The 27,820-nt window shown below is 40.8% G+C and overlaps 1 protein-coding gene across 6 annotated transcripts in view; it reads left to right on the plus strand.

Moving 5' to 3' along the window:
* Window positions 1–27,820, plus strand: part of CNKSR2 (connector enhancer of kinase suppressor of Ras 2) — a 2,909,208-nt gene that overhangs the window by 1,216,655 nt on the left and 1,664,733 nt on the right. For all 6 annotated transcript variants that reach the window (XM_044072276.1, XM_044072278.1, XM_044072277.1 and 3 more), the window contains one exon: window positions 2,453–2,572. In XM_044072276.1, coding sequence (XP_043928211.1) covers window positions 2,453–2,572 — 120 coding nt within the window. The remainder of the gene's footprint in view (window positions 1–2,452; window positions 2,573–27,820) is intronic.

Below are 27,820 nucleotides of genomic sequence, written 5' to 3' on the forward strand. Positions count from 1 at the left end.
GAGTAAAGTGATAGATCATCAAGTCTGTCTTAATAACTAATGGTTTTGAGTCAGATGATCAGTTTAGTTAGGAACAACTTGGTCTTTCTAGCTGGGCGGTGCATTAGGATAGATGCATACTAAAAGGGAATTGTATTCTGTAATTGGGCTAAACAGATCAGAGTCTAGATTAATGATAACATTGTTTTACCTGAATGATATAACTTTAATTAATTGGGCTTGAAGAGTTTCCTGATGGCTGTTAGTATGTGGCAGTCAAAGGATAAGGAGTTGTCTATGAATGTGTCAGTATATCTGATTACTGTTTCAGTCTGGAGTGGGGATGCAGCCTATAGAGTTAGCTACAGTTGAGATTTGTTTACCAAAAGTGACATTGTTACACTACTTTCATTTAATTTAAGCTCATTTCTAGTGCACCACAGATTTGTATAGTTTAATCATTGCTGTAATAACTCTGTGTTTTATATTGAGTGAATGACATCAACTAGCTTACTGTCAGTGTTATGTTTAGTTGGCCATATGGTAATAAATTTAGTTCTGATATGAGTAATGCCATTATGAAGTAATTCATATCATTGCTGTGTAATATTTCTTCATTTTCTGATACTGAAGAGGGGTTTATGATTATTCTTGTCTTGGGATGCTAATATTAATGTGTGTTCCATGTTGATTTTTCTTTTGATAACTAAGTTTTTTGCTCATCTTTATCTTTGATAGCAACTTTGTGTGGTTAGATTTTGATTATAGTTCTTAATTAGCTTTTTCATTTTTTTATAGAGATTACTTATGCTAACGATCCACCAAACTCACTTATTTTTACATTCTCCAATTATATATGGATCTGATTGGGGCCACCCTGTTTATGATATTTCATAGATGGGACTAAATCCATTGCCTAAGTGATTAACAGGTAATGGTATAAGGAGGCTGGAAGTCTTCCAATTAAATTTTGAGACGTCACAGTGTAGTTTGTCTTTTTAAAAAGTCTTTCATTTCAGAAGTGTCTGTTTTTGAGTTTAGGTACCCTAAAGGAAAAGAATCCTGATTTTTTTTACCAGATTTGACCAACAGTTTGGACTGGTTAACTGTTCATAGGACAGAGTCGGCGTTAGAGTCTAGGAATGTTTGGGGATATCTAGCTTTTGTGGTATAGGAGATCCAGTCAATTGATGAGTAGTTGAATTCTCTCGTCAATAAAGGGTAGTTCAGTAAGTGCATTTGGTAATCATGGTCTTCTGGCTACAAATTAAAAAATTGTCTTGTTTAGGGTAATCTTCTTGTGTCTTTCGGCTTTTCCCTGTTAGGGGTCGCCACAGCAAAACTCCTGTCCGCTAATGATTGGCAGATAGATTTTTATGTGCCGAGTTACCAGCCCTGATGCACAACCTTCCACGAAGGTACGCCCATTCACACATATCTCCATGCAGAAGACACTCTAGCTGAGAATCAAACTGGACAGCGTCTTACTGTGAGGTGACAATGCTACCGCAGCACCACCACTGCAGCTCGTTGAAGTTCAGTAAGTCCTGTTTGTTAGCTGCGGGACATTTTCTGGTGAAAATTGGATTACAAATAAATACTGATACTCTCCCACAGCATTTGCAATACAAGTAACACAATTTAGCAACTATGCAAACTAGATGAAGGGACCGAGATGAATGCAGAAAATGGTAAATAACAGTTATACACAATTTAAAATCAACCAATTGCATATATACAGTGTAATATACAAGCTCAAATCCATTTAGAAGAACAAGAACACTCAAATGGAGGATTAAATGAAAACCCACATATACCTATTGTCTTTGGAAATGGTAGCAAAGTCAAATCCTGTTACAGCCATTCTATCCAGTAGCAATGTGTGGCAAGGAAATGCAGTACAAAGGAGGCAGCCAAATAGAGCATTAGGCCCTGGTTTGCATTTTGCCTATTTGGAAGTGGTCCTTTTCCCACTAACATACAGTTTTGCCATTTTTCATTGTATGTTTACTGTGGGCTTCCCTTCTGACACCGTTGTCAGAACTGAAATAGTGAGGCAGTACTCCCTTACAATTATGAGCACAAACATACTAAGATGACTGTACAGAGACTGATCTCTTGCTAAACTGTTTTTTTTCTGTTGGATTACTTTATAGTATTCCAGATGGTTATATATTATACACTGCCCTTAGATATCCTTGGTGATCAAATGTTAAAATATCTAGTGTCATCTACTTTTTTCTTTATCAGTGTGACAAAAAATGTGAAATTATTATGCAAATAATGTATCGTAAAGGTTACTTAAATAACTCTGAAATAAAGGATGTATTATGGTACTATACGTTGCAGTAATTGTTTTACAACAAGCAGGAAAAGGTTGTAAGGCATTGTTGAAAGAGTTGTTGCAAACCTTTTGATGAAAATGTTTATTTATTTATTTACATGATCGTCTTCTTTTTCCTTATGTTTCTAGTGCAAAACACTCTCCAGTGTCTGTGATCACATCATCTCCTTGTCTTCAGATCCCTTAGTTTCTCAGTCTGCACATTTGGAAGTGGTCCAGCTGGCAAACATCAAACCCAGTGAAGGTTTGGTAAGAACTATTCGTACTTGGGCATGAAAAGATGTTGATGTGACTTACATATAATGATAACTGTACCTTATCTCAGCTCGTTGACAGAGGATAAAGCCTTCCTTGCTATGACTTTAGGAAGTCTCCTACTGTTCATCTTATTTTACTTTAATGCAGGTGTCTTGATTCTCTTGTATATGGTACCATTTGTTTTAAGGCGCGTAGATCAAGATGAATGCTATATCAGTATGAGAATAAATGTATTTTAAAGGCAATACAGTGTTATAGAAAAAGCAGTTTTAAGGTGTTTTTGTTTGTTCTTCACATTTCCATTGCTAGGTCACCTTTTCTTTCCCCCTTGTCCTAGTGAGAGAGGATAGTTTACCAATTGTCTATAAAGAATTTTTCTTCAGACATTGTACACATGCAGACAAAAGTAAGCTGACGGACACCCATCATATCATGGTTGATGGATTGTTTGAAGTTTCTGACCCCTGGAGTACATGAAGATGCAGAGATTCTGTAGTGTAGTATTGTATTGTATCCTTCTGTATCTATTGGTATTGCTAGTCCATCAATAATGTTATAAGCATTCAGTTATATCTACCTGCAAGAGATGAATCTATGGCAGTTACCGTAGAGACAAGCATCTTTTGTTTAAACTACAGTAGCAGTTTGTGTTGAGCCCTTTTGCAGAGGTTTAAATGTCTATTCTCCTTTACTTCTCTATAGAATATTTTATTTATTTATTTTTTAAGTATACATTGATTGAAAGTCCCATTGTGAAGATAGGATCTCTTGCCACTTTACTCAATTGCTTTACCCACAACAACCATAGCAGTAATATAGTTATTAATACCAGTCTCTCCAGCGCAACTACATTATGAATTCTAACTAAAAATCTGGTTTCCTAGTGGCTGTAGTATCTATATTATAGTACCGTTCATGTTTTGAATTTATGTTCCTATAAAGTCTATTTGTAAGTAGGGGAGCAAAGGCCTTTTACATGGAAGAATAAGATTAGTAAGGTAAGTTTCAGTTACACCCCAAATATAAAATAAAACATTAATTTTATTACAGTTATTAAATAAATCGGGGTATACATCATTATTCACTTTGCTCTCATCATCTTGTGATATATTATTTAATTGAATATTAAACATTTCCAGTGTACTTCTAAGGTACTGACTAAGAATATCTGTTACTCTAAAAGGCAGATTTTTCTTTTTATGTTGAAAATTGTGTTTATTAAAATCATAGCAGTTAAACAGGAAATGGGAGCTAAAAGATAGCTTACACAGGAGTAGGAGGACATAAACAATTCCTAAATATTATCAAATAAATGTATTAATTCACTGCAAAATGCATTTCTAAACTCAGTTATGTTATATTATTCAGTATAACCTCGGTATGCTAAAACATACACAATGACTGCATAAACCAGTGTGCTTAGTATAAATCCAGCATTATTCTCATAAATAACTTCAGTAACCATGACAAAAATGAGCATAACTGCAGCTGCCAACTACCAAACTAACAGTAGGCACAGCTGCTGATGTTCTTTGTGTTTCACTGTTACAGTCATCACATTTGGGTTATCCCTGCCAGGGTAGCCCTCTGCTGGCCCGAATAACAGAGACGTAGTATTTCTGCGTCGGTTGCTGTCACTTGAGAACTGACATTGAGTCATCAATGGTATAAAGGAAGGCAGCCAACGCCATTACATCAGTCTTTCTTGCCGTGAAGCCCGAAGCAGCCCGCTCGAGTGCCAGTCAGCAGCTACCTGACTTTTCATTTCCGAATTAAAGTTGAAGTCTTCTAAAGCTAAGTACCCCATTGGGGATCCTTTTTTCTTGCACTAACCGATGTCAGAAAAAGATAATGATCGTCTCGCCTGTGGAAAGCAAATACCACACCAAGACTTCCACTCTTATGCGTCACTTGTCTAGGCCCAGACCACGATGCCCCCCATTGTCGCTTCTGTGCTTTGTTTGATGCTAGAACTGTCCGTTGTTGGGCTCTTATTGTAGCCAGATATTTTCATTTACAGTCCTCGAATTCTGATATGGCTTTGGTAAGCCATCAGACAGCAGATCTTCTGAAAAAGCGTAAAGATAAAGACAGAGACGGACCGCACAGGTCCATACCTTCCGATGACGCTTGCATTAAGCTAGTCATCAGTCTTCCAGTACTCAGTGAGGTACTTTCACAGCCCCTGATGCCCACTTCAGTTGATTCGCAGGCCACTACCAAGACCCTTTTGGAGTCCAGTATGCTGCAGAACTCTTCTTCATCTAAGGGTTCGAACCACACCCAAGAAACTGATTACCCACTCTCAGGCACCTGCTACCTTGCCTCAGTCTCAAATGCTTAAAATGGCAGAAGACCTTTTCATGCTGATTAGGGGAAGCCAAGCCACCCCCTCAGAAAGGAAAAGAGATCTGCCTCCAGTAGTTTTGTCTGAACAAGAGTCAGATGAATCTGACTATGAAGACATGCAGCCCCTCTCAACTTATGAGGATCCTGATGCAGAGGAATCCATTCTTTCAGCCTCTTCCCCCAGAGGATTTTTCCTTTGGGGAAACCCTGCATACTTTAAGGGAGAGTCAGGACTACCCTCAGTCTAAAAAGAGATTCAGGGAATTCCTAGATCTTCTGCAACACAGATCTTTATCCCATTCCCCCAGTCCTGGATGTGGTGGATGATGTTTTCCTTGAATCCAGCTCGACTCCAGATGCCCTCCCTCCTGCTCCCAGAAAACCAGGCAGGTACTACAGAGTCCCTGACTCACACAAATATCTTTTTAAAAATCAAGCAGCAGACCTTGAGGTAATTTCTCAAGGGCCAAAAGGGATTAAAGCAACCTCTGCTAAGAATCCCACCCCCTCAGACAGGGATTCCCAAGCATTGGACAGATGGGGTAAAAAAGTATACATCTCAGCTACTCGTGCTATCAGGGCACTAAATTATCAGTTCCATATGCTTAAATATTAGCAACATATCTTGAAACTCCTTAAACAAAAAATGTCCTTTCCTGCATGGGCAGAATCTCAAGATTTACAAGACTTAATGCATTCTGCAAGTCAAGTAACTAAAAACACTTTGCACTGTGGTTTTGATGACCTAGAAACTTCTTGCAGGGCGGCAGTCACTGGATCTGTCATTAGAAGACATGCATGGCTTAAGGAACAATGCCTGCCAGACCATGTCAAGTCTAAATTGTTGGATGCACCCTTGCACAAAGATTACTTATTTAGCACTAAGGCAGAAGAGGCCTTAAAAAAGATGGAAGAAAAAGCAAAATCTATGAAAACGTTTAAAGATTTCTTACAAGCCCAGCCCCCTAGGTTCAGCAGGCATTTTCCCCTCCAAGCACCGGTCCTTTCCTGCTCCGAGTAAACAGGCCGAGCCTAGGTCCCGTGGAAACAGACCCCCCAGACAGCAGCCCCAGGGAATGCAGAGATTTAAGCAGTGGACTACCTCCACTTCAAAACAGGGAGCTGTAAGCCACCCCCTTATGGTAAGAACTCACAATGACTCACCTCCTCCTGACCTCCCCTCTGCCCACCTTCACATACCCCTAGGAGGAAAACTCTCCTTTCACTCAAGCACCTGGGCCAGCATTACCAAGGACCAATGGGTTCTGAACTCTCCTTTCACACCCTTCTAACCTCAAAAGGGTTCCCAGATCTACCACCAAATCAGTGGGCAGAGACTCAAAAGCAAATCCATTCTCTGATTTCTTTGAGGGCATTAGAGCATGTTCCTGCAGAACAGATAGGCCAAGGCTTCTACTCCAGACTTTTTCTGGTGCCCAGAAAAGAGAGCACCTGGTGCCCCATCCTCAATCTATCCATTCTAAACACCTTCCTGGTGATCCCAAAATTCAAAATGCTCACCCTCCAGCAGCTGCTACCCATGGTCTCCAAGGGTGCTTGGCTAGCCTCCCTAGACCTAAAAGAGGCCTACCTCTACATTCCTATCAGGGAATCATGCAGAAAATATCTCCAATTCAGGGCAGGATCTCAACACTTTCAGTTCTCTGCACTTCCCCTTGGCTTATTTACTGCTCCCAGAGTTTTCACAAAATGCCTGGCTCCGGCCATTGCCTTTTGCAGACAAAGAAATATTCAAATTTACCCCTACTTAGATGACTGCCTTATTCAGGCAGACGGCCAGGAAAACCTGCTCAAACACCTGACTTTTGTAGAGCGCCTACTAACTTCCCTCAGGTACACAATCAGTGAAAAGAAATGCTGGCAGGTGCCCACCCAAAAGATAATCTTCCTGGAAGCAAGCCTGGACAGAGCATCCCAGATGGCATACCTTACACCAGAGAAACACATTTTCCTGTCAGCTTACTTCTCTCAAATGGTCACCAGGCCCCAGCTATCTGCAAGGGAAATCCTGCAAGCCCTGGGGTTCATGGCATCTTGCATACTCCTCATTCCATATGCCAGACTGCATATGAGGAAACTTCAGTTGTATCGAAAGAGCCTTTGGTGTCAACACTGTCAGGACTTGGACACTCTTGTACCTATTATCCCTTGCCTGAGAAAGGAATTTCTTTGGTGGGCAACAGCCTGCTCCCACAACAAGGGACTTCTCCCCACACCCCGCCACCCAGACCCTCACCACAGATGCATCAGACTACGCTTGGGGTGCACACCTGGATGTCAGGTGCATACAGGGCCAATGGAGCCCACAGCAAATTCCCCCAGACATCAATCAACAAGAGATGATGGCTGTGCAGCAGGCCTTGATAGCTTTCAAACCTCTTCTCTCTCCAGGAGTTCTCCTGATCAAAACAGACAACACCACTGTGATATGGTACATCAAGAAGCAGGGAGGGACTCATTCCTATCCTCTGTGCAGGCTGGCCATGACCCTTTGGCTCACAGGCTCTTCCATGCAACTATGCCTGTTGGCACAATACCTACCAGGCTCTTTCAACTCCCTGGCAGACCAATTAAGCAGAAAGCTTTTAGACCCACATGAGTGGCAGCTCAACAGAAATATCTTCTTCCTAATAACTCAGAAATGCGGTACCCCGAAGGTCGACCTCTTTGCCTCCCACACCAACCATCAGCTCAGCAAATTCTGCACCAGGGAGCATCACTGCATGGCTTGGAAAGTGGATGCCCTGTCCTTCCCCTGGGTCATCCTCTTGGTATATGCCTTTCCTCCCCTACATCTCATCGCCAGGGTACTGCTCAAAATAAGGGAGGAAAAACGAAGGACCATTCTCATAGCTGCAGACTGGCCCCAACAGCACTGGCACCCCTTGATGCACAGCCTGTTCCCACTCCCTCCATGGCATCTTCCTCAGATTTCAAACCTCCTAACCCAGAGGTTAGGGGAATTCATGTACCCCGAAGTGCAGACACTCAGTTTGGCAGCTTGGCTTATTCCCTAACCCCGGACCAATCTGCCATCCTCAGTAAACAGGTCCTGGCTGTTATCCATGAGGCCAGATGCCCTAGCACCAGAAAGTCTTAGGCAGATAAATGGAAAAGGTTCTGCACCTGATCCAGGCTAAAGGGGACAATACAACACAGCCCTCCATCCCTCTCATCCTGGATTACTTAGCTGACCTACTACACAGTGGTCTCTTTTTCTCCTCTATAAAAATTCATGCCTCTGCTATTTCTGCTCATTTTCCCACTGAACAGCTCTTTTCTCCAACCCTTTGAGTAAACAGTTCCTGAGAGGTGCTAGCAGCTTAAGACCCCCCAGAAGGTCACCAACACCAGCTTGGGACCTTAACTTTGCCTTGGAAAAGCTCACCCTGCCTCTTTTTGAACCAGCTTCTTCTGCAGAGCTAAATTTTCTCTTCTGGAAGATAGCTTTCCTTCTGGCCATCACTTCAGCCAGAAGAGTCTCTGAGCTGCAAGCATTCGTTGCTGTGGAACCCTTCATCATCTTCCATGCAGACAGGGTATCACTCAGAACTAACCCATCCTTCATGCCCAATGTGGTGTCCAGTGTGGCTCTCAACCAATCCATTCATTTCCCCACCTTCTTTCCTAATCCCCAAAACAAGGGGGAAAAGATTCTGCACTCTCTAGATGTGCACAGACAACTCAGATACTATCTGGACAGGACTAAACACTCCAGAAAGTCTGATCAATTGCTGGTTAGCTTTGCTACAGGGGCAGAAGCTAAACCCATCTCCAAGCAAACCATTTCCAAATGGATAGCACACTGCATCCATTTCTGCTACAAACAGCATGGTAAGCCTCCTCCCATGGGGGTCAGGACACACTCCACCAGAGCAGCCTCCACCTCTGCAGCTTTTCTCAGAGGAGTCCCCACCAGAGACATCCTACCACTTGCCTCTCTTCTCTAAATCTAGGGCAGTTTTTGCCTCTGCAGTCTTGCAGGGCATTCTAGCCAGCCCCTAGCTTCCTTGACTGCCTCCACCCATTTCCTCAGCTTTGGGAATCTACCCAAATGTGATGACTGCAACAGTGAAACACAAAGAACATAGTACAGTTGTGTACACAAGTGTATTCACTGTTGCAGTCCTGGTTTCCCTCCCTCCAGCCCCCGTTTTTTTCTCGTATTCCTTTTGTTACCCTTCTTCCTTGTTGTTCTCCTTTCCTTATAAAGGGACATATTGGTATTTATTTTCCCCTGGTGGGGTTCTTCCGCCAGAACCTGGCCTCCTACTTTGGGGGCTCCTGACAGGTTAGGGCAAGAAAAACTGATGTAATGGCATCAGCTGCCTTCCTTTATACTACTGATGACCTGACGTCTGTCCTCAAGCAACAGCAACCGACTCAGAAATACTAGGTCTCTGGTATTCGGGCCGGCCGATGGCTACCCTGGCAAGGATAACCCAAATGTGATGATTATAATAGTGAATACACTTGAACATCTACATTTATGGTAAGTGTACACAACTGTACTTTTCTGTGTGTTACAGACTCTTATCTTTCAGTAGTATAGCTATCCAAATGAATGCGGGTCTCAGTGACCTATAGGAGAATAATTCTGCTATTTAATAGGATGAGGGTAGAGATGAGGTTGCACTATTAGTACTGCAAGTAGGTGGGATATTAGTGAGAATGAGGTCAAGAAGATTTTGCCCACTAATGGGCTGGATAAGATTTTTTCAAAAGAAGTTGCTGTTTACTACATCTAGGAATTGTTGGTCATACCCATCCACTGTGGAGTGGTGCTCCAGTTAATCCGTGGATAATTGACATCACCTGTGAAAAATGTATTTTTATTAACAGTTCAATTCACACATTAAGACATCTTTCATACCACTTTGGAAATATGGATGGTGACCTTCAGCCAGCAATGACTTCATCCTTTGTTTTGATTAGGTGAACTTGAAGTTCAAAAGTTCTGCAAATGTGCTGCAGGGACTATACCTCTATAATTGTGTGTGACAAATATCGATACTCTCCAACAGTTACTAGTGAGCCTGAATGCATGATAGACACAGAAACACAGTTAAGAGGAATGCTGACTTTACTTGTTTGCTACAAGGCAAACATGGATGTCCTTAATTTGATCGAGAGCCTTGAGGTCAGAAAATTTATTTTTAAGATTTCTTGTATTGAACATAGCAGTACTGATGTGGTCTAGACTGGAATTTACTGCAAGCCCTTTTGTTATGTGGGAATATCCAGAAGGTTGAATTTGCCTAAAAGGGGCATTGTTAGAGCATTATGTTTTACTTGTTATGGAATGAAAGGTGCATGCAGTCTCTAGGGAGGCAACTCTGGCTTTTCAGTTCTGTCATACTAAGAAGACAAATAGTATATCCCTTCAGAATGATACCATTTAGTTACCTAGTTATTAAAGCAGATTGTCTTCTCTTTGTACTTGGGCATCCTTCTGGTTGCAGTAGGTTTCCACTGAGAGACATTTTCCCTCCATTTGGCACATGCACAGCAAGTGCTAGTATGTCTCTCTACATGTCCTTCTGGCTGTGCACGTCATATCATTCACACCTATGTAAGTCACCACCAAGTCATAGTAGTAGTTCTGTTTGCAGGGTTCTTGTGAAGACATAGTACCAGAAAGGCTACTGTCACACTGTCTTTTTCGATCCTAGTGAGTGCAGAGACAGTGGGGCTGATTATGGAGACATCAATCACTAAGATATTACTGTCTGGATGCATTGGCTTAGTAGAAGGTCTGTAGTCTGGTACGTCACCGGTTGTGTAAGTACGGTTGAGTTACGTTAGTGGATTGTTATTGGAAGCTTGAGGAGTGTTTTTTTTTTTTTGACAACTAGGTATATGTTGGCCTAGTGTGATTATTTGACAGGATGGATGAATTTGCATTTTGCTTGCTGGTCATTTGTTCAAGTGAGAGAGTAGCCTTCATGTTTCATAAATTATACTGGTCATCTGTTCAAGTGAGAGAGTAGCCTTCATGTTTCATAAATGATTGCATCTCTAAAATCACGTTGTGCTGGTCTGTAATGGTTGGGTTTTGTGAGTATTAGGCAGTTCCTACACAGTTTCAGAATACCATATCACGAAGTCAGGCATTAGAAGGGCAAAAGGTAGACCGTGCTTCCATGTCTGCAAGGTGGGTCAAATTACTGAGGGCAGAAATGAAATATTGAACCAATATGGTCAGTAGGCAGAAAAGATCTGTTGTGTAGATAAACCATGCTATAAATGTGGATATAATAGTAAATGAGAAGATACTGTGTAACAAAGATGCAACAATTATTTGTATCTACAGAGAAGAAAGTATGTAATGCAGTCTAACCCAAGAAAAATACATGGTTCTAGTTTGGTACAGCATGCAGATTCTGAGTAATAAAAATAGGGGAAACAGGTGACATCTTACTCAGCATGGGCTCCAACTACAATGCTTTCCAATGTTTCACAATTTGTACTAATTAGGATGTAAAATGCATGATGTTTAATAAGAGAGAAAATATGGCTCGCCATTAAATTGCTTTCAGAAATGTGAAGCATCCTATCCTTGTGTTTTAGGGAGCCCCAAAGTACTACTTCTTGAGTAGCTTCTAGTCAAAAATGTAGACGTTATCACATGTATATTGGCATTGAATAAAATTGTTCTTCTTTCGGCTTTTCCCAGTTAGGGGTTGCCACAGTGGAACTCCATTCCGCTAATGATTGGCAGTAGATTTTTACGGTACCAAGGTGCCAGCCCCACACCCAACCTTCAACGAAGGCACGCCCATTCACGCATGTCTTTTGAATGCCACTTGACCGTGGGGAGAACATGACTCCACACAGACGGCGCTCCAGCTGAGAATCAAATGGGAGAACCTCTTGCTGTGAGGCAACAATGCTACCGCTGCACCACTGCGGCTTCCATTGACATTGAATAAAATAGAAAGAGAAAAAAGTGAGTGGATAGAATCTACATTCATGAATATCTAGTAACTATGTTTCTAAGTTATGAACAGATACTTTATAGTTGTGCTTGCTTAAGGGAACACTGCACTATTGCTGCAATACATATTTTATTCTAAGGATACATGACCCATAAAAGTCTATCACACCTCACTATTTAAGCATAACATAGACCAGCTCCTGACTATGGCATTATCCTTTCCACATCTTTCTCTGAAATTGAAATCACAGACGGTCTTAGTACGAGTGTGAACCATAGATCGTAAGAAGAAGAAGAAGCTTCCTGTTGACAGTAATGCATTTAGAGGCTATTATCAGAAGGGACATTGCAAATAGCTTTTCCCTATCAAAAAAAAAAAAAAACATTTCTGGGATCCTGCTTCTCTGTAAGACAGCCCCCTCATTTGGTATTAAGTAGATGTTCATCATGTTACCCTGCTGCAATCATCGCACTTGGGTTATCCTGCCATCAGGCGGTCCCGCAGTCGGCCTGAATTCCAAAGTCCAGGTCCGGCGTCGGTTGCTGTCGCTTCTTCCCTGATGTCAGTGCGCCAGGGGTATATAAGAGGCATCCGACGCCATTTTCTTCAGTCTTTCATGCCGCGCGGTGCCCGAAGCAGAAGCAGTTCGCAAGTGCCGGTCAGCTGAAACCTGAAATTTTCGAATCGAATTTCAGTCCCAAGTCTTCAAAGCTAATGTCTCAAATTAAACAAAATATGAGCACGCACCCTCAACAGTCTGAATTCAAGGAAATGCAGGATCTGTTGCATGCAGCTGAACAGGTGGGCAAACATACTTTACAATGTGGATTTGATTCCTTGGAAGCTTCCTGTAGAGCAGCTGTTACTGGGTCTGTTATACGTAGGCACACTTGGTTAAAGGAACAAACTCTGCCTGATCATGTTAAAGCAAAGTTACTAGATGCACCCTTATAGCAGGATGTCTTATTTGGGGTTAAAGCAGAAGAGGTTTTAAAGAAAATGGAGGATAAGGCAAAATCTATGCAGACGGTCAAAGATTTCTTACAGGTACAACCCCCATGCTTCAGCAGAAATTGGCCAAAAAAAATTGGTCCTTTCCAGCTTCTGACAGACCACAGAGGGGTAAATACAGATGCCCAAGGGGCAGAGGACAAGCACAAATCCCTTACAAACCTCGCCAATGGGGCACTACGACACAGAAGGGAGGAGAAGACAGGTCCCAAACTACTAGAAGGCAAACACAATGACTTAAACCTCAAACTGCCAAGCAAAACTCTCTTGGCAGCCCCCTTGGGAGGAAAACTAGCTTTTTTTACAGACAACTGGCGCATCATCACAAAGGACAAATGGGTCCTAGACATTATCTCACAAGGATACAGATTCCATTTCCACACCTTGCCAAGGATAAAAGGAATGCCAAACCTGCCACAAAATCAATGGGCAGAGGCACAAAAACAAATTACAGCTCTCATGGACATGAGAGCCATTCAACTGGTACCTACACAGGAGCAAGGCCAAGGATTTTACTCAAGGCTCTTTCTAGTCCCCAGAAAGGACAATGCTTGGGGACCCATTCTGGACCTTTCAATTCTAAACACCTTCTTGCAAGTACCCAAATTCAAGATGCTAACACTACAGCAGCTTCTTCCCATGTTGGGCAAGAAAGCTTGGCTAGTAACGTTGGACCTCAAGGAGGCATACCTGCATGTCCCTATCAGACAAAATTGCAGAAGATACCTCCGTTTCATTGCAGGTTCAACCCATTACCAATTCTCTGCACTACCCTTTGGCTTATCTATTGCACCCAGGGTCTTCACAAAATGCCTGGCACCAGTAATTGCATACTGCAGGCAAAGAGGAATTCAAATATACCCATACCTGGATGACTGCCTCATCCAAGCAGAAAGCAAGGACATTCTCTTACAACATCTGACTTTTGTAAAACACCTTCTAAGTTGCCTAGGGCACACAGTAAACGAAAAGAAATCAAAACTAGTGCCCTCACAAAATATGACATTCCTGGGTGCCAGCTTGAATACAATGGCCCAGGTGGCTTATCTGATGCCAGGCAAACAACTACAACTAACTCAATATTTCAAAATAATGGCAAGAAAGACCCAACTCCCTGCAAGAAAAATTCTGCAGGCCTTGGGCTTCATGGCATCTTGCATGCTACTAATACCATTTGCAAAACTGCATATGAGAAAATTACAATGGTACCTAAAAAGCGTATGGACTCAACACAGCCACAGCTTGGAAACAATGATACCTCTCATTCCCTGCCTTCAACAGGAGTTTCTATGGTGGTCACAGGCATGTCTCCTCAACAAGGGTCAGCCTTTCACCTTATCCCCAGCTGGGCAAACTATGACAACAGATGCATCGGACTATGCTTGGGGGGCACACATGGCAGGACGGTGCGTTCAAGGCATATGGACTGCAGATCAAAGGAATCTGCACATCAATCAAAAAGAAATGCTAGCTGTACAGAATGCTCTGACAGCCTTCAAGGACCTCTTACATCTAAGGACAGCTTATAATAAGGACAGACAACACCACAGTAATGTGGTACATAAACAAGGGGGTACACACTCCTACCCTCTATGCAGGCAAACAATGACCTTGTGGAACACAGCACTGGCTTACAAGTTCAATTACAAGCTCAATTCCTGCCAGGAAAAAAGAACACATTGGCAGACGACCTAAGCAGAAACATCATGGATCCCCACGAGTGGAAACTGGATCCAAAAGTATTTGCAATGATAACTCAAAAATGGGGGTTCCCAGACATAGACCTGTTTGCCAACCCCCAAAACTATCAGCTATCAAAATTTTGCACAAGGACATTTCACCATCAAGCTTGGAAAGTGGACACACTCTCATTCAGTTGGAAAATGCTGACAGTGTATGCCTTTCCTCCATTGCCCCTTCTCACAAAGGTGCTGCTGAAAGTCAGGATGGAGAGACCCCGAATGATACTCATTGCCCCATACTGGCCACGCCAGCACTGGTACCCACTACTAAGGAAAATGGCCCAGGGCCCACCATGGATTTTACCACAAATTCCTCATCTGCTCACACAGCAATGCAGTCAGATTCTACACAGCCAGCTCAAAACCTTAAATTTGGCTGCATGGCATATCACCTAAGCAACCAGCCAGCTCCTCTTTCACAAGCTGTTATGGATGTTATTCTGGAGGCCAGGAGGCCCAGCACCAGGAAAGCTTACTCAGACAAATGGAAAAGATTTTGCGCCTGGAACCAAGCTAAAGGCCAAAATACCCTTCAGCCGGACATACCTCACATTCTACAATATTTAACTGAGATGTTACACAAAGGACTTTCTTTTTCATCTATTAAAATCCACGCCTCAGCTATTTCAGCTCACTACAACACGGATCCTCCCTTATTTTCACATCCACTTCTAAGGCAGTTTCTCAGAGGGGCCAAAAACATTAGGCCTCCCAGCAGAGCGCCAACACCAACTTGGGACCTCAATTTTGTTCTGGAAAAACTTACGCTACCACCTTTTGAGCCAGCTTTCTCAGCTGACTTAAAGTTTATATCATGGAAGACTGCCCTGCTGCTAGCAATTACTTCAGCCAGAAGAGTCTCAGAGCTACAGGCACTAATGGCAGTAGAGCCTTTCCTCATTTTTCATCAAGACAGAGTTTCTCTATGAACTAACCCCTCCCTTATGCCAAAGGTGGTATCCAGTGTGGCTCTAAATCAAACCACCCATTTACCCACCTTCTTTCCAAATCCACAGAACAAAGGAGAAAGACTCCTGCATTCCTTGGACATTCACAGGCAAATACATTTCTACTTGGATAAAACTAAGGTTTTCAGAAAATCTGACCAGCTTTTTGTATCCTATGCTACAGCATCACAAGGAAAGGCTATCTCAAAACAGACCATTTCCAAATGGATAGGACATTGCATACGTTTTTGCTATACCCATCATGGAAAACCAGTTCCTGCTAGCATAAGGCCCCACTCTACCAGGGCAGCAGCTACATCTACAGCCTTCCTCAGGGGGGTGCCAACCAAGGATATTCTGGAAGCTGCAACTTGGAGTTCAGTACAGAACTTCACCAAACACTATCACTTACCACTTTACTCTAAGACTAGAGCTGGCTTCGCTACTGCAGTTTTGTATGGCCTTCTAGCCTCCTCTAACCCTGTTTGACTCCACCTCCCATCCTTAGCTTTGGGATTCTACCCAAGTGTGATGACTGCAGCAGGGTAACATGATGAACATAGTACAGTTTTGTACCTACCATAAATGTAGATGTTCGAGTGTATACCCTGGTGCAGTCCAGGTTACCCTCCCTCCATCCCCTCTGACCTAACTAAAACCTTTCAATACCTTAATATCTGATACAACCTTTGTGGTGTATTTGCTTATGGCTAGAGGGATGTTTTGTTTGTGCTAAACTTTTATTATTGGTACTATCTACTGACCACCTTTTGGGGGGGCACCTGACATCTGGGGCAAGAAAAACTGAAGAAAATGACATCGGATGCCTCTTATATAGCCCTGGTGCACTGACGTCAGGGAATAAGCGACAGCAACTGACGCCAGATCAGGACTTTGGAATTCAGGCCAACTGCGGGACCGCCTGACGGCAGGATAACCTAAGTGTGATGACTGCAGCAGGGTATACATTCGAACATCTACATTTATGGTAGGTACAAAACTGTACTTTTTTCCTCGATTAGTTTATTCTTTTTTTTTTTGAAAAGACTCCTGGTATTGAAGCAAGTAGGCAAGACCCCATTATATGGATCCAGCCAGGTAAGAACTTATGAATAATTATGTGTAAAGCTGAACATGTGGTGCAGTTTATTAGGTATTAGAAAGTGCATTCATAGTAGAAGTTTCTATATAAGTCTCATTTCCTTATGACTGTAAGGCTTGAAATAATTTATGTAGCCTAGTCCCTCCCTTCTATAAGAAGTTCCCCTAATATTTTGTCCTAAAAGCCCTGAAGTCCTAGAATACATTCATTTCATTTTGCTTTATCTGCAGTAAAAGCAAATAGGCTTTACAAATTAGTTATTTAACCCAAGTACATTAAATTGTGTATATATTATTAACTTGAACTAGCTTACAAGAAGTAGCCATTAAAGGTTTTTCAGAAATAGGAAACTGTTGGCCAGAAAATAATTAAAAAAAAAAAAAAGCCGTTGTGTAGTTGATGCCAGCATTAAATGCCCTTAAAATAATAAGGTTTAAGAGGTTTAGTAAGACCTTAGGAATGGTGTTAATTTGCCTGATCAGCACAATAGTTTGGATGGAAGGAGCTGTGTGTGGATGCATAAAAAATAAAGCATTTTTAAAAATGGATAATAAGCAAAGATTGTCTAGTGTAGAACCAGCATTATGTTCCTCAAATCATGACAGTGGAACACTGGACCCCTCATTCCTCCTATCGGTGTCAGATGCATCACTCCTCAAATTGAATTTTGCTCAGAGTTTACCCAAATTAACTCTGTGCCAAACACAACCAGTTTAGCATATACTTCTACTGTTTTATTTCCAAATTTGTTGGATGCACTGAGTGTATCACACAACTGCATTCAACATGGAATAGGCCTAGCAAAGTGTTGCCTCAATGTATTCTCTTCTGAATTAAGACATTCTGTCTATTTTGAATCTCATGCTCTAAAGGTAGCGGTACACATTTTTAGTCCACAGTAACTGAAATGACTGGAGTTGTCATTTCTTAGTAGTTTTCTGAAGAAGACTTGACAGTGGAGGACCCTTCGGGGTTTATGAATTAAATGGACAATTAGGTTTGATTATGGATGTAATAGAACCTCTGTTTTTGACACATGCAAATGTTGCAAAAGGGTTTATAGGAAAGTGCATTGGGGACATAAGAAGTCATCTGGGTTACTTATGCTATGATCAGGAGTGGCCTTACGTCAACTGGTGCCATAGGCAAAAGGGCTCCATGGCGCCCCCCACCACACCACCCAATGCCCCCATCCTGGCCTACCTGCACCAAATAAATACTGGAAAAGCGCCCCTGCTAGAGTCGTGCCCTAGGCAGCTGCCTAGTTGGCCTATGCCTAAGGCCGGCTATGGCTATGATAACCCTATATGACTGGTTATGTGCTGTTCTTAGGGAAGTTGTATTTATAAGTACTCTTCTGCACTTGTATTTTGTTGTTTTAGTTACTGCAAATACAAAGATATCGTGCTTGCATTTGCAGCCCTGCTTTCTGCTGTTGTGCAGTTGGTTGATCACTGCAGAGTCTCAGTCAATTATGTGAGAGTCAATCATTTTGAGAACTGACAGTTATATAATCAGGAAAGACATATAAACTCCACATGTACAATGTCAAAGGGTCAGTTCTGAACCATGGAATCTGGAGCAATGAGTCAGACAGCTCAACCACTGGGCCATCCAAAGTTCCATTAATAGTAACAGAGTTTATAGTCACAGCACAGAATTATGAATTTTAGCATTAATATATGTTAATTAAAAATTGCAGTATGTATTCCTGTTACAGGCTAGACAGGTTGCCAGAAGCGTCACATGCAACTATATATAAGGCAAGACAGAGAAGCTCAGCTTATGACCAAAAATAAAACAGATGAAAAGTCTAACAAAACAAGACAATAACACTAAAGGATGATAATCATAAAGCTCTGTTTGTATATATAATTCCTGACTGATTCTTCTAAGAGTAGGACAAAGCTCGTCACCTGCTGGGCAGTTGAAAGCTCACTACAAATTACTGTAGCAAAAATAGTTCTGTGCACATCCTTGCCTCATTATATGCCTGCGATAATGTAATGTTCTAAGAAATAAACAAGTAAATCTGCACAAAGGTGTAAATGTCGTGATTACTGTGTCTGTCTTTATGTTGAAGCATTAAGCGACAGAAAGTCATACAGCCACACGAGAAAAGTATAAAAGCTTTTTGTTTATGCACTGATGTGATTCACATCTATAGGTGAAACATTAGCAGACCTTTGCCAATTACTTATCCTAACTAAAGTACAGTCAAACTTTAAGGATTTCTGTCATGAAGTCTACTAACTCATTTAACAAACTAATAGCTCCTTAAAATGATTGTGTGTTCAGAAATGTTAAATGAATACCATTCAGAAGTAGGTACCTTTGTATAGCTTTGATGCGACTCAGAAATAAAATGGCTCAGAGGGAAGATACAAATGGGACAGTAGTTTTAATTCAAGAAATGAGATGCTTTGACAGTCCAACCTTCCAGGAAGCCTGTATAATAATACAGTTATTAATGTGTGTATCTTAAAGATGAGTAATATTAGTATAAAATGCTTATGCATTAATGTAAACTGCTTATGTTTTTTACAGTTCACAAGCCAAGTTTCAAGGAATGCTTCCATAAAGTAGAGATTTGACCTGTTATGGCAGTGAGGGTAAGGCAAGCTCAAGCAAATTTTGTCACCCTCCGTAAAGGAAAGCTAATGCATGTAAGAATAGCATCACATAGAGAAATAACGCTGTAAAAACATTGAATAATTCATTACATTTCTGATACTAGCTTTATCTTAGTCAGGGTCACTGTGGAACCGAAACTATCCTCGCAACTTAGAGGCTTAAGGCAGTGAAACAGTGTTAAATGAAATGCCATTAAACTTCATGATGGGTAAACACATGTATACACACACACACAAATTTGGAGGATTTCTAATTCATGTTTTAGTATTCTGATGAAGTCCCCGTTGTGGAGGGACGAAAGTGCTTAATACTTGGAATAAAGTGTATTTTATTGCTGATATTCCGGACGTACGTTTTTATTTTATGGTTATGGTTTACTGGTAGTGTACTACGCTCTTCATTTTGTTTGCATAGGATTTCTCATTCACCTACCTGCATCTCTTTTAGATGTGAAATAAATGCAGAACATGAGGCAAAACTCTACGCACAGGAAGGACACACAAGCTACAGTATGTACAGACTACAGCAGAGAGGTCTCTTGATCAGAAAATGTCTGACAGAAATCAAAAGGTCTGAATAAGAATTGTGCTACTTTCTTCTGCTGTAATAAAACTGGTGGTTATATTTCAGCTCATGTAAGTCTAAATCTGAAATTAAACCTGCAACAGAAGCACCTTTAGTTAACAGTGAGCTTGGCTGAAATATGTAGTGCTAAAACAATATAAGACTCCTGCAAAGGCAGAGTTAGTCATGTGATACACATACCATGCTTAACTCCTCCCCTCTCACCAAATCCCTTACTATGAACTTTGATGCCGTTTTGTGTAGAAAGAAACAGAGAAGCAGTAGAAAACATTAGTAAATGATTTTCTGACACCTGAAAGTAAAACAGCAAATATATTTGAAAATAATATGTGCTAAATGGTAGAGAAGAGTTTTCTGACTGACATTTCCATTGATAGGAGAATAAGGTACCTGGCTAAGGTTGTCATTGAGTAGTAGTAGTAAAAATGTTAAAGGACCTTGTGGGGGATGGGAAAGAAAGAAGGCAACTCAAGAGGCATTGATATATAAATAGTTTTGTCTAAACACTGTAATCTCTTAGTAAGACATCCATACAAATTCCCACTCCGGTATTAATCCCCCAAAAGGTCCTAATATATTTTGCCAATAAATACAGCATTTACACTATTTATTACTCTACAAATACATTTACCATGTGTCATCACCTGGCAGTTTTACCTTAAAAATTGTACTGCTGATTCAAGTCAAACTGAAAACAAGTCTTATCGAAATGCTAAAATATAATTGTATTAAGTGCTTTTTGTCTTTCTAAGACTGCAGAGACTTCCTCGATTGCTTTTTCTTGTATGGAAATGCTGCTACGTCATATCCTAGTCCAGTACTTACCAAAAGGAGGACTTATATTGTTAGTGTGATAAGGGAGAAGAAGAGGGGATCCTTAAGCTATGACCCTGGTGATTAGTATGGGTATATAAAAGGATTTCCTAACAACAGTTGTCACATGATTGTCAAAGGATAGTTCTTTGTTAATGAAGGTGCCCAAGTCCCTAATAAGGAAGTACATTTTTAGTGAGGGCATCATCTATATGCTGGAAGCAGGAGTGCCCAGGTTTGCCAAAGGACACAATGCTGCCTTTTTTGACATTTTGTTTGAGACCGTAGTACAAGCACCACTTGTTAGCATGAGTTAGTCCCTCCTGGAGAATATGTATGGCATCTGAGGTATTTATGACAGCTCCAAGTATGCTATCATCAGCAATATTTGTTAGCCACAGTCCTTGATCTCTGCTTTAACATCAGAGAAGTAGATATCAAAGAGGAGTGGTCCCAGGACCTGTCCATGAAGGACATATATGGTAACCAGTCTTACTTGAGAGATTGCCTGCAACATTAACAGACTGGATTCTGTCAGTGAGCAAGTTTATCTTCTAGTAGATAGCATAGCAGTTTACACTTAATTTTCTTTACCTTATCAATGATGCCTGACTGTGGAATGGTATTGAAGGCTTTGGCTAAGTCCAGGTGTCGCCCGTCCGGTCAGGATAAAACAGGCAAACAGTTGTTGGTTCGGTTCAAGCAGCTTTATTACACACAAACACATCAGGAATGAGGCTTAGTAGCTTAAACTTAAATAAACTTGTAAACAAACTGACTACCACACTCATACATGTGAACAGTCTGGCTGTTCTCTCAAAATGGCACTGCTGACTGCAAGTGCTCACTATTTATATACATGTGCCTACATCTGGAAATGCTTCTTAAAGTTACATACATGCACTCTGTTCTACACCAGGTATGCCATATAAACCAATTTACGTAATGCCTTAGTGACTTGTTTAGAAAAGTTCACCAGGCAGGATCTGCCTTTAACAAACCCAAATTGGTACAGGTCCAGGTTTTGAAAATTTCCTATGCTCTTTTACAGATTACAGATAATGCTAATGAGGCACTTAGAGCTCTACTTTCCTTGGTCAGTTGTGGGTCCCCTTTTGTGGAGTGGAACGACTACATCAGTTCTGTAATCATCTAGCAAAATCCAGTAGAGGGGACTGAGATTGAATAGGTGCAATAAGGAGTCACCTAGGCAGTAGTTGGCATTAACAGGAAGTCAACCTGGAATATTACTTGATTATTACTATATTGATAATATATTGATTATTACTAAACAGCCTTACAAGACTCACCACTGGACTGCCCTCTCCCAGCTCATCTGGTTAGAACTCCCTAATCTTTTATCACACAACCAAATGACCACGGCCCACAAAATAATATACCAACCCAGTAACTGCCCCACTCTCTCTAACCTTGTCCAACTTAGTGCCACTACCCGGTCTCTCAGATCCTCCAACAAGCTAATGCTAAAGGTATCCCGCTGCCACATCTACCATGGTGATTTTTTTTACTCCCACAAAATAGCCAAATTGTGGAACTCTCTTCCACAGTCCATCACACAAACTCTTCACCACCATGAGTTCAAACAACTCCTAAAGAATTACCTAGCCAAACACTGGCTTTGCTCCTGCCATTCACCAGGCTAATTCTACTTCCTCCCATACCTTAGCCTACTTTACTTCCAACTATACTCCTTCCATCGTTGCTCTAACTCTGCTGTCCCATAACAACCTGCACTCTATTTTAATTTGATTGACAGATTGTTTTTTTTTTATTTTTTTGATTCCAGACATTCTGTGCATAGTTAATAACTCCATGCCCTTTCATCACTGTTAATATTTATACATACTGTCTCTGATTTTATTTTCTACACTCTTTGTAATTAGTATTTCTAACTTAAAAACAGTTGTCGTAATTAGTATTTCTGTTTAAGCTTACAGACTCTGTATACGTCTACTATTGTTTGTATTCTATACTGTCTACTGTATTATCACCAACTCCTGCTCCACACCTTGAAAACACTACGTCTTAGTAACCTCGCTATCAGCTGGTTCAATGCTTACCTCACTGGTAGAAAACAAGCCGTCCAATGGCAAAACAAGCTATCCGATCTACTCCCAAATAACATTGGTGTTCCCCAAGGCTGTATACTTGGTCCCCTTCTCTTCTCTGTCTTTATAAATGATCTTCACTCAGTCATCCCTAGAACCTCTTGTATTCAATATGCAGATGACTCCACCCTGATCTGCTCAGACATCTCCCTCACCAAACTCCAAGTTTCAACCCAGCAGTGCTTTACTATAGTTGAAAAATGGTTCTCAGATTTAAAACTCTTACTAAATCCTACTAAAACCAAGTTACTGCTATTTTTCCCTCTGCATCCATCGGCCAAGGTAAAGAACCTCCAAACGCCAACAACCCTACTTTCCACGTGATCTCTACCAATGGAACCATCATAGAGCCTGTCTCCCACACCAAACTACTTGGTGTGACCATCGACCATAAGCTCAAATTTGACATACACATCAGCTTAACCATTAACTCTGTCAATAAGAAACTAGGCTCCATGTACAGAATAAATAACTTCCTAACCCCACACACCAAACTAACTATAGCTCGCACCCATCTCCTTTCAACCCTCCTTTATGCCTCCCCAATATTTTCATTCCTCAACAAGACTGAGCTAAATAAACTTTCTACAGCTTATAACCATATAGCCAGATTCATAACAGGGACGCCTTATCGAACCCACCACTGCCTAAATCTAAAGGCACTTGAATGGTTAGAACTGCCCAATATTCTCAAAATCAACCAACTCACTGAGGCATTTAAGATAATTAACCAACCAGACAACACCCCTCACTTAATAAAATACTTACCCCTACTCCAACCTAACCTGCCTCAGATCTTCTAAAACTGTCCGGTACAAACCGTCAAATCTAATAACTCTGGAGGTGATGCTCTCTACACCAACTCCATTGGTAGGCTTTGGAACTCCTCCCAACCAGCCTAAGAATTATTACCTCACTCAACCAATTCAAAAACACCTCAAAGAATTCTTCAAGTCACACTGGCTGTGCCCCTGTACCAAACCTGACTAACAAAAGTCCAGGCCTGTACCACCCCAGAATTCCACCACTTCCCTCTAGGACGACAATTGCAATTGAAGCATGTGAGATTATTTACTTAAGTTCTGTGCCTGTTTTATATAGTGTGTAAAGCCTGTTTTATATAGTGTGTAAAGCCAATTGTTGTATTTTTATTCTCTATTTCAACTACATGTATAGCCAATTGTTTTATTTTTATCTCTATTTCAAATATATGTAAAGCCTATAGTAATTTTTATTGTCTTAGCATCTATTATGTTATCTGTACCTTCTTCTTGGAGCTTTTCTCCCCGGGCCTCTACTGAAAATGGACATGTATCCAGCTAGACTAGCCCGGTAAACAAATGTAAAATAAATAAAATAAATAAATATTAATTATAATTATTGTAAGCTTTGTTACTGCTTATGGAGCTTTTCTCCATGCGCTTCTAGCCCAGTCAGACATAACCTGGTTAACAAATGTAATAAATAAATAAATAAAATATTGTTAGGGCCCATGAGGCTAGTGGTTTTAGCCTTGGAGAAAGTGAGTAGGACTTGCTCGGATGTGATTTGGTGGGGTGGTATAGGTAAGCTAATATTTTGTGAGCAATTTGATGGAGATAATAGGGTAAAGTCTGAATGGAATTTGTTTGCTAATATGTTGGCAATGTTTTCAAGAGAGGAGTATGCGATGTTATGCAGGCAGTAACGCCTAACAGGGTGCATGTCACTGAGTAAATAATTCACACCTGGCGCTGTTCCTGAGACCTGATGCTGCAAGTGGAGAACCTGGATACCCCTGGAAGGGCATTATTTACACAGTGACATGCACCCTATATGGCATTATTGTGCTTAGAGAATGGGTTGTCTGTAAAATTGTTTTGTTTACTTATTTTTTGTATTACTATATTATTATTTCTTTATATATCAGATCTGACCAGTGATTAGGTGACTGAGTATATTAATGAGAACCGTCTCTAAAATTTTAAAGCCCTTAAATGAGATTTGGAATAGTTCCTCAGTAAATTGGTGAAAAATTGAAGTCAAACAAGTGTTATTTTGTATGGTGATGTATGTCAGTTTGAGACATGCCTCATGGTCTGCCGGTGCCATAGAGGGAGTGTGGTAGTTGCCTGCTATGTGATACTGAGTTTTGTTTATCATAAGGGAAGTGTGAAGGAGTTAGGTCATTGTCCTGCATTAGAGTCTGGAGGTGAAATGCTTTCTTATGAACAGATAAACCCACAACAGCCCCAATGTCCAGTTCAGCATTTGGACTGAAGGAGTGGTAAGTATTAAAAGCCTGTACTTCATTGGATGCTTTCACTGTTCTGATATCAGGTTTCAATAACTACACATATATCAATATTATCAAGGGTTTAGGGGGTGCTTGTAAGGAGCACATTCTGTTTCTCAGTCTTCTAACATTGAGTAGTACTACTTTTATATGATTTTGATTATGGTTATATGGGTAAGTTGAGGAGACCGATCTTGCCTAAAAAAGCCACTACAGAGGAAGAAAAAGAAATGTTTTAGCTAACATATGTGAAGCCATGAGGAGAGAAATGCAGACCAGCCCCAACAAAGCAGTGGGGTTTGTCAACCACCTCATCCATTGGATCACCCTGGAATGGCACCCGTAGTTAAAGGCAGTTATTTTAGATGGTATTGTGGCATCATTCTTGGCAATGCTGGGATACTGCTTAGTACTCCTTTTAGAGGTGCATCTTCAGAGTTGTATCACGTTCTTCTTCATATGATCCAAGAAGGGGCATCTCAAGTCATTTATGCCCATGTGCACAGTGATCAGATGATACATTTTCCTGGAACAACAGTACTTCTGAGACCATTAACGACATTGCTTTCCTTGGCACCTGAGAGGTAACTAACCATTACCCTGTCTTTGCTCAGTAGTGGAACATGTCTGTGCTTAACTATGAAGTCACCTATAACCAGGACATTGCCAGATGAACTAGATTGGTCTTGAGCTTCTATAAACTGGTTATATGACCTCTGTTACTGTTTGTATTTACTATACTACTAGAGAGAGCTGTATGCTGGATGTGAGCTCTCTTGATGCTGAGTTGTATGTATGAGCTAAATTTGAGGATTTAGGCTGATACCTAGCCTTCAGAGTCATAGAGGAATTGGTAAAGTTGTTTAATGGCATCAACATAAGGTAAGGCAGCATAGAGTTTGTAGTCTGTTGATGCTGCATATGTGAAGGTGGGATTAAGGGGTTCCTATTAGATGATCGAAGATGCATTCTATCGAATGCATCTTGGTTGACTTAAATCAACGAAAAGGCAAAATAACGAAGTGGCTTTTAAGCAAATTCTTTCCCAAGGAAAGAATTCACTTGGCCGCTTCCATTACTTTGACCTTTTTGGCACTGTAGTGCGATCTCGGAGTTGGTATATTTAAGTAGGTGCGGCTCTACAGGGGGGCTGTGGAAGTTTTCTTTTCTGGTTATATGTTCAGCAGAAGCCTGCGCTGCTCAGTGCAGCTGGTACTTGGGTTGCACAGATCACTACAGTTAAGAGGAAGGTAGAGCAGCTTAAAAAAGCAGAATGGATAAGTAGCTCACCAATATTATAAGGTACCTTTCCTGTAGTACAAGAAAAGGAAATTAGACTTGGTACTACGCCATTGCACTCAACACAGCATCACAAAATAAATAAAACAGAAGAAAACAAGAGAGTAAAAACTCTAAAATCTGAAGCCCAAGTGCTGTAAACCAACCAGAACTTGTGTAGTCAAACTGTCTCTTGCTTAGATGACTCACAACTGATTCTGTAATGGCTGAAACTTCCTGGCCAAGCAGATCTAATCAAGACATTGAATTAAATAGAACAAAACAGTATTGAACAAAACAGAAAAGCTCAGAGCAATCAACAATACTGGGCAAGCAGTATTGCCTGAAATTACTAAAATAGTAGAAAATAGTACAGGCAATGGAAAAGCGAATCACAATGGCTAAGACAGTCTAAAATAGTAAAAAGCAATGAAAAACATCTCAAAATGGCTAGAGTAGCTAGGCAACATAAGAGCAGACAAAGAAAAAAATATCCCTGGCTTTTTCATTTTCTTTTCAGGTGTAGCAGCTAATTAAGCAATGAAGGGCACCTGGCTGAGCTCTCTGCAGTCACCTTTCCAGATCCATCAATACCAGTAGTAAAAGTTTGTACTTTTAATTTTGTAATTCTTTAGCTATCAAATTCTTCAGATTTAAAATGGATTCAAATTATTTTCTTAATCTTTTATTGTAATTGTTTTCTTTAAGTTAGATCTTCATCCCAAGGCTGCATATTCAGCTTCTAATATTGTGAAAAACCCAAGGACAAATGTGTTCATAATAGAAATTTTGGAATTATTTTGATGAACTCAAAAATATGTAATCAAAAATAGCAGAGATGGTTGCACAAAAAGAATATATAACAACTAGATGCACTAAGAAATAAGTAAGCGCTGGGTTTAGAATGGAGAGCAGTGATGAGATGTTACCACCCCCGGGCAGTGACTGCTGTAATGCAAACACAAGTTAGTAGGACTAGAAATAAATCCACAGGGTGTACCCAAACTCCTTGTAGTGGATAGGTTTTCTGACCTTTTCAGAAACATGCGGTGTGAACATTGCCATTTTAACCTTGTCAAACTCTTGTCTGAGATTAATATACGCTTTGCATGACAGAATGCTTACTATTCTATCAGAAGTTTTCTAACAATAGCAAAATGGCATTGATATTGAAAGGGATTTTGAATTATTACGTGTATTGAAGGTTTTGCTGCAATATCTTCTACAAAGACTTTCAGAGACACATGACTGCAGATTGTTTAAAATGCATATATTTTGTTATGACAGCAGCCAAAGGGTTACACTGGTATTTGGTAGTCTAATGATGACTGCTTGTTGTTATTATTATTACAAGTCAGTTATATATCACATGCCCCATCATAGAGGTAATTCTGACGATCTGCAGTATATTATAA

The sequence above is a fragment of the Protopterus annectens genome, chromosome 5.part0 (assembly GCF_019279795.1).
Source record: "Protopterus annectens isolate FY-2018-M chromosome 5.part0, PAN1.0, whole genome shotgun sequence".
NCBI lineage: Eukaryota > Metazoa > Chordata > Ceratodontiformes > Protopteridae > Protopterus > Protopterus annectens.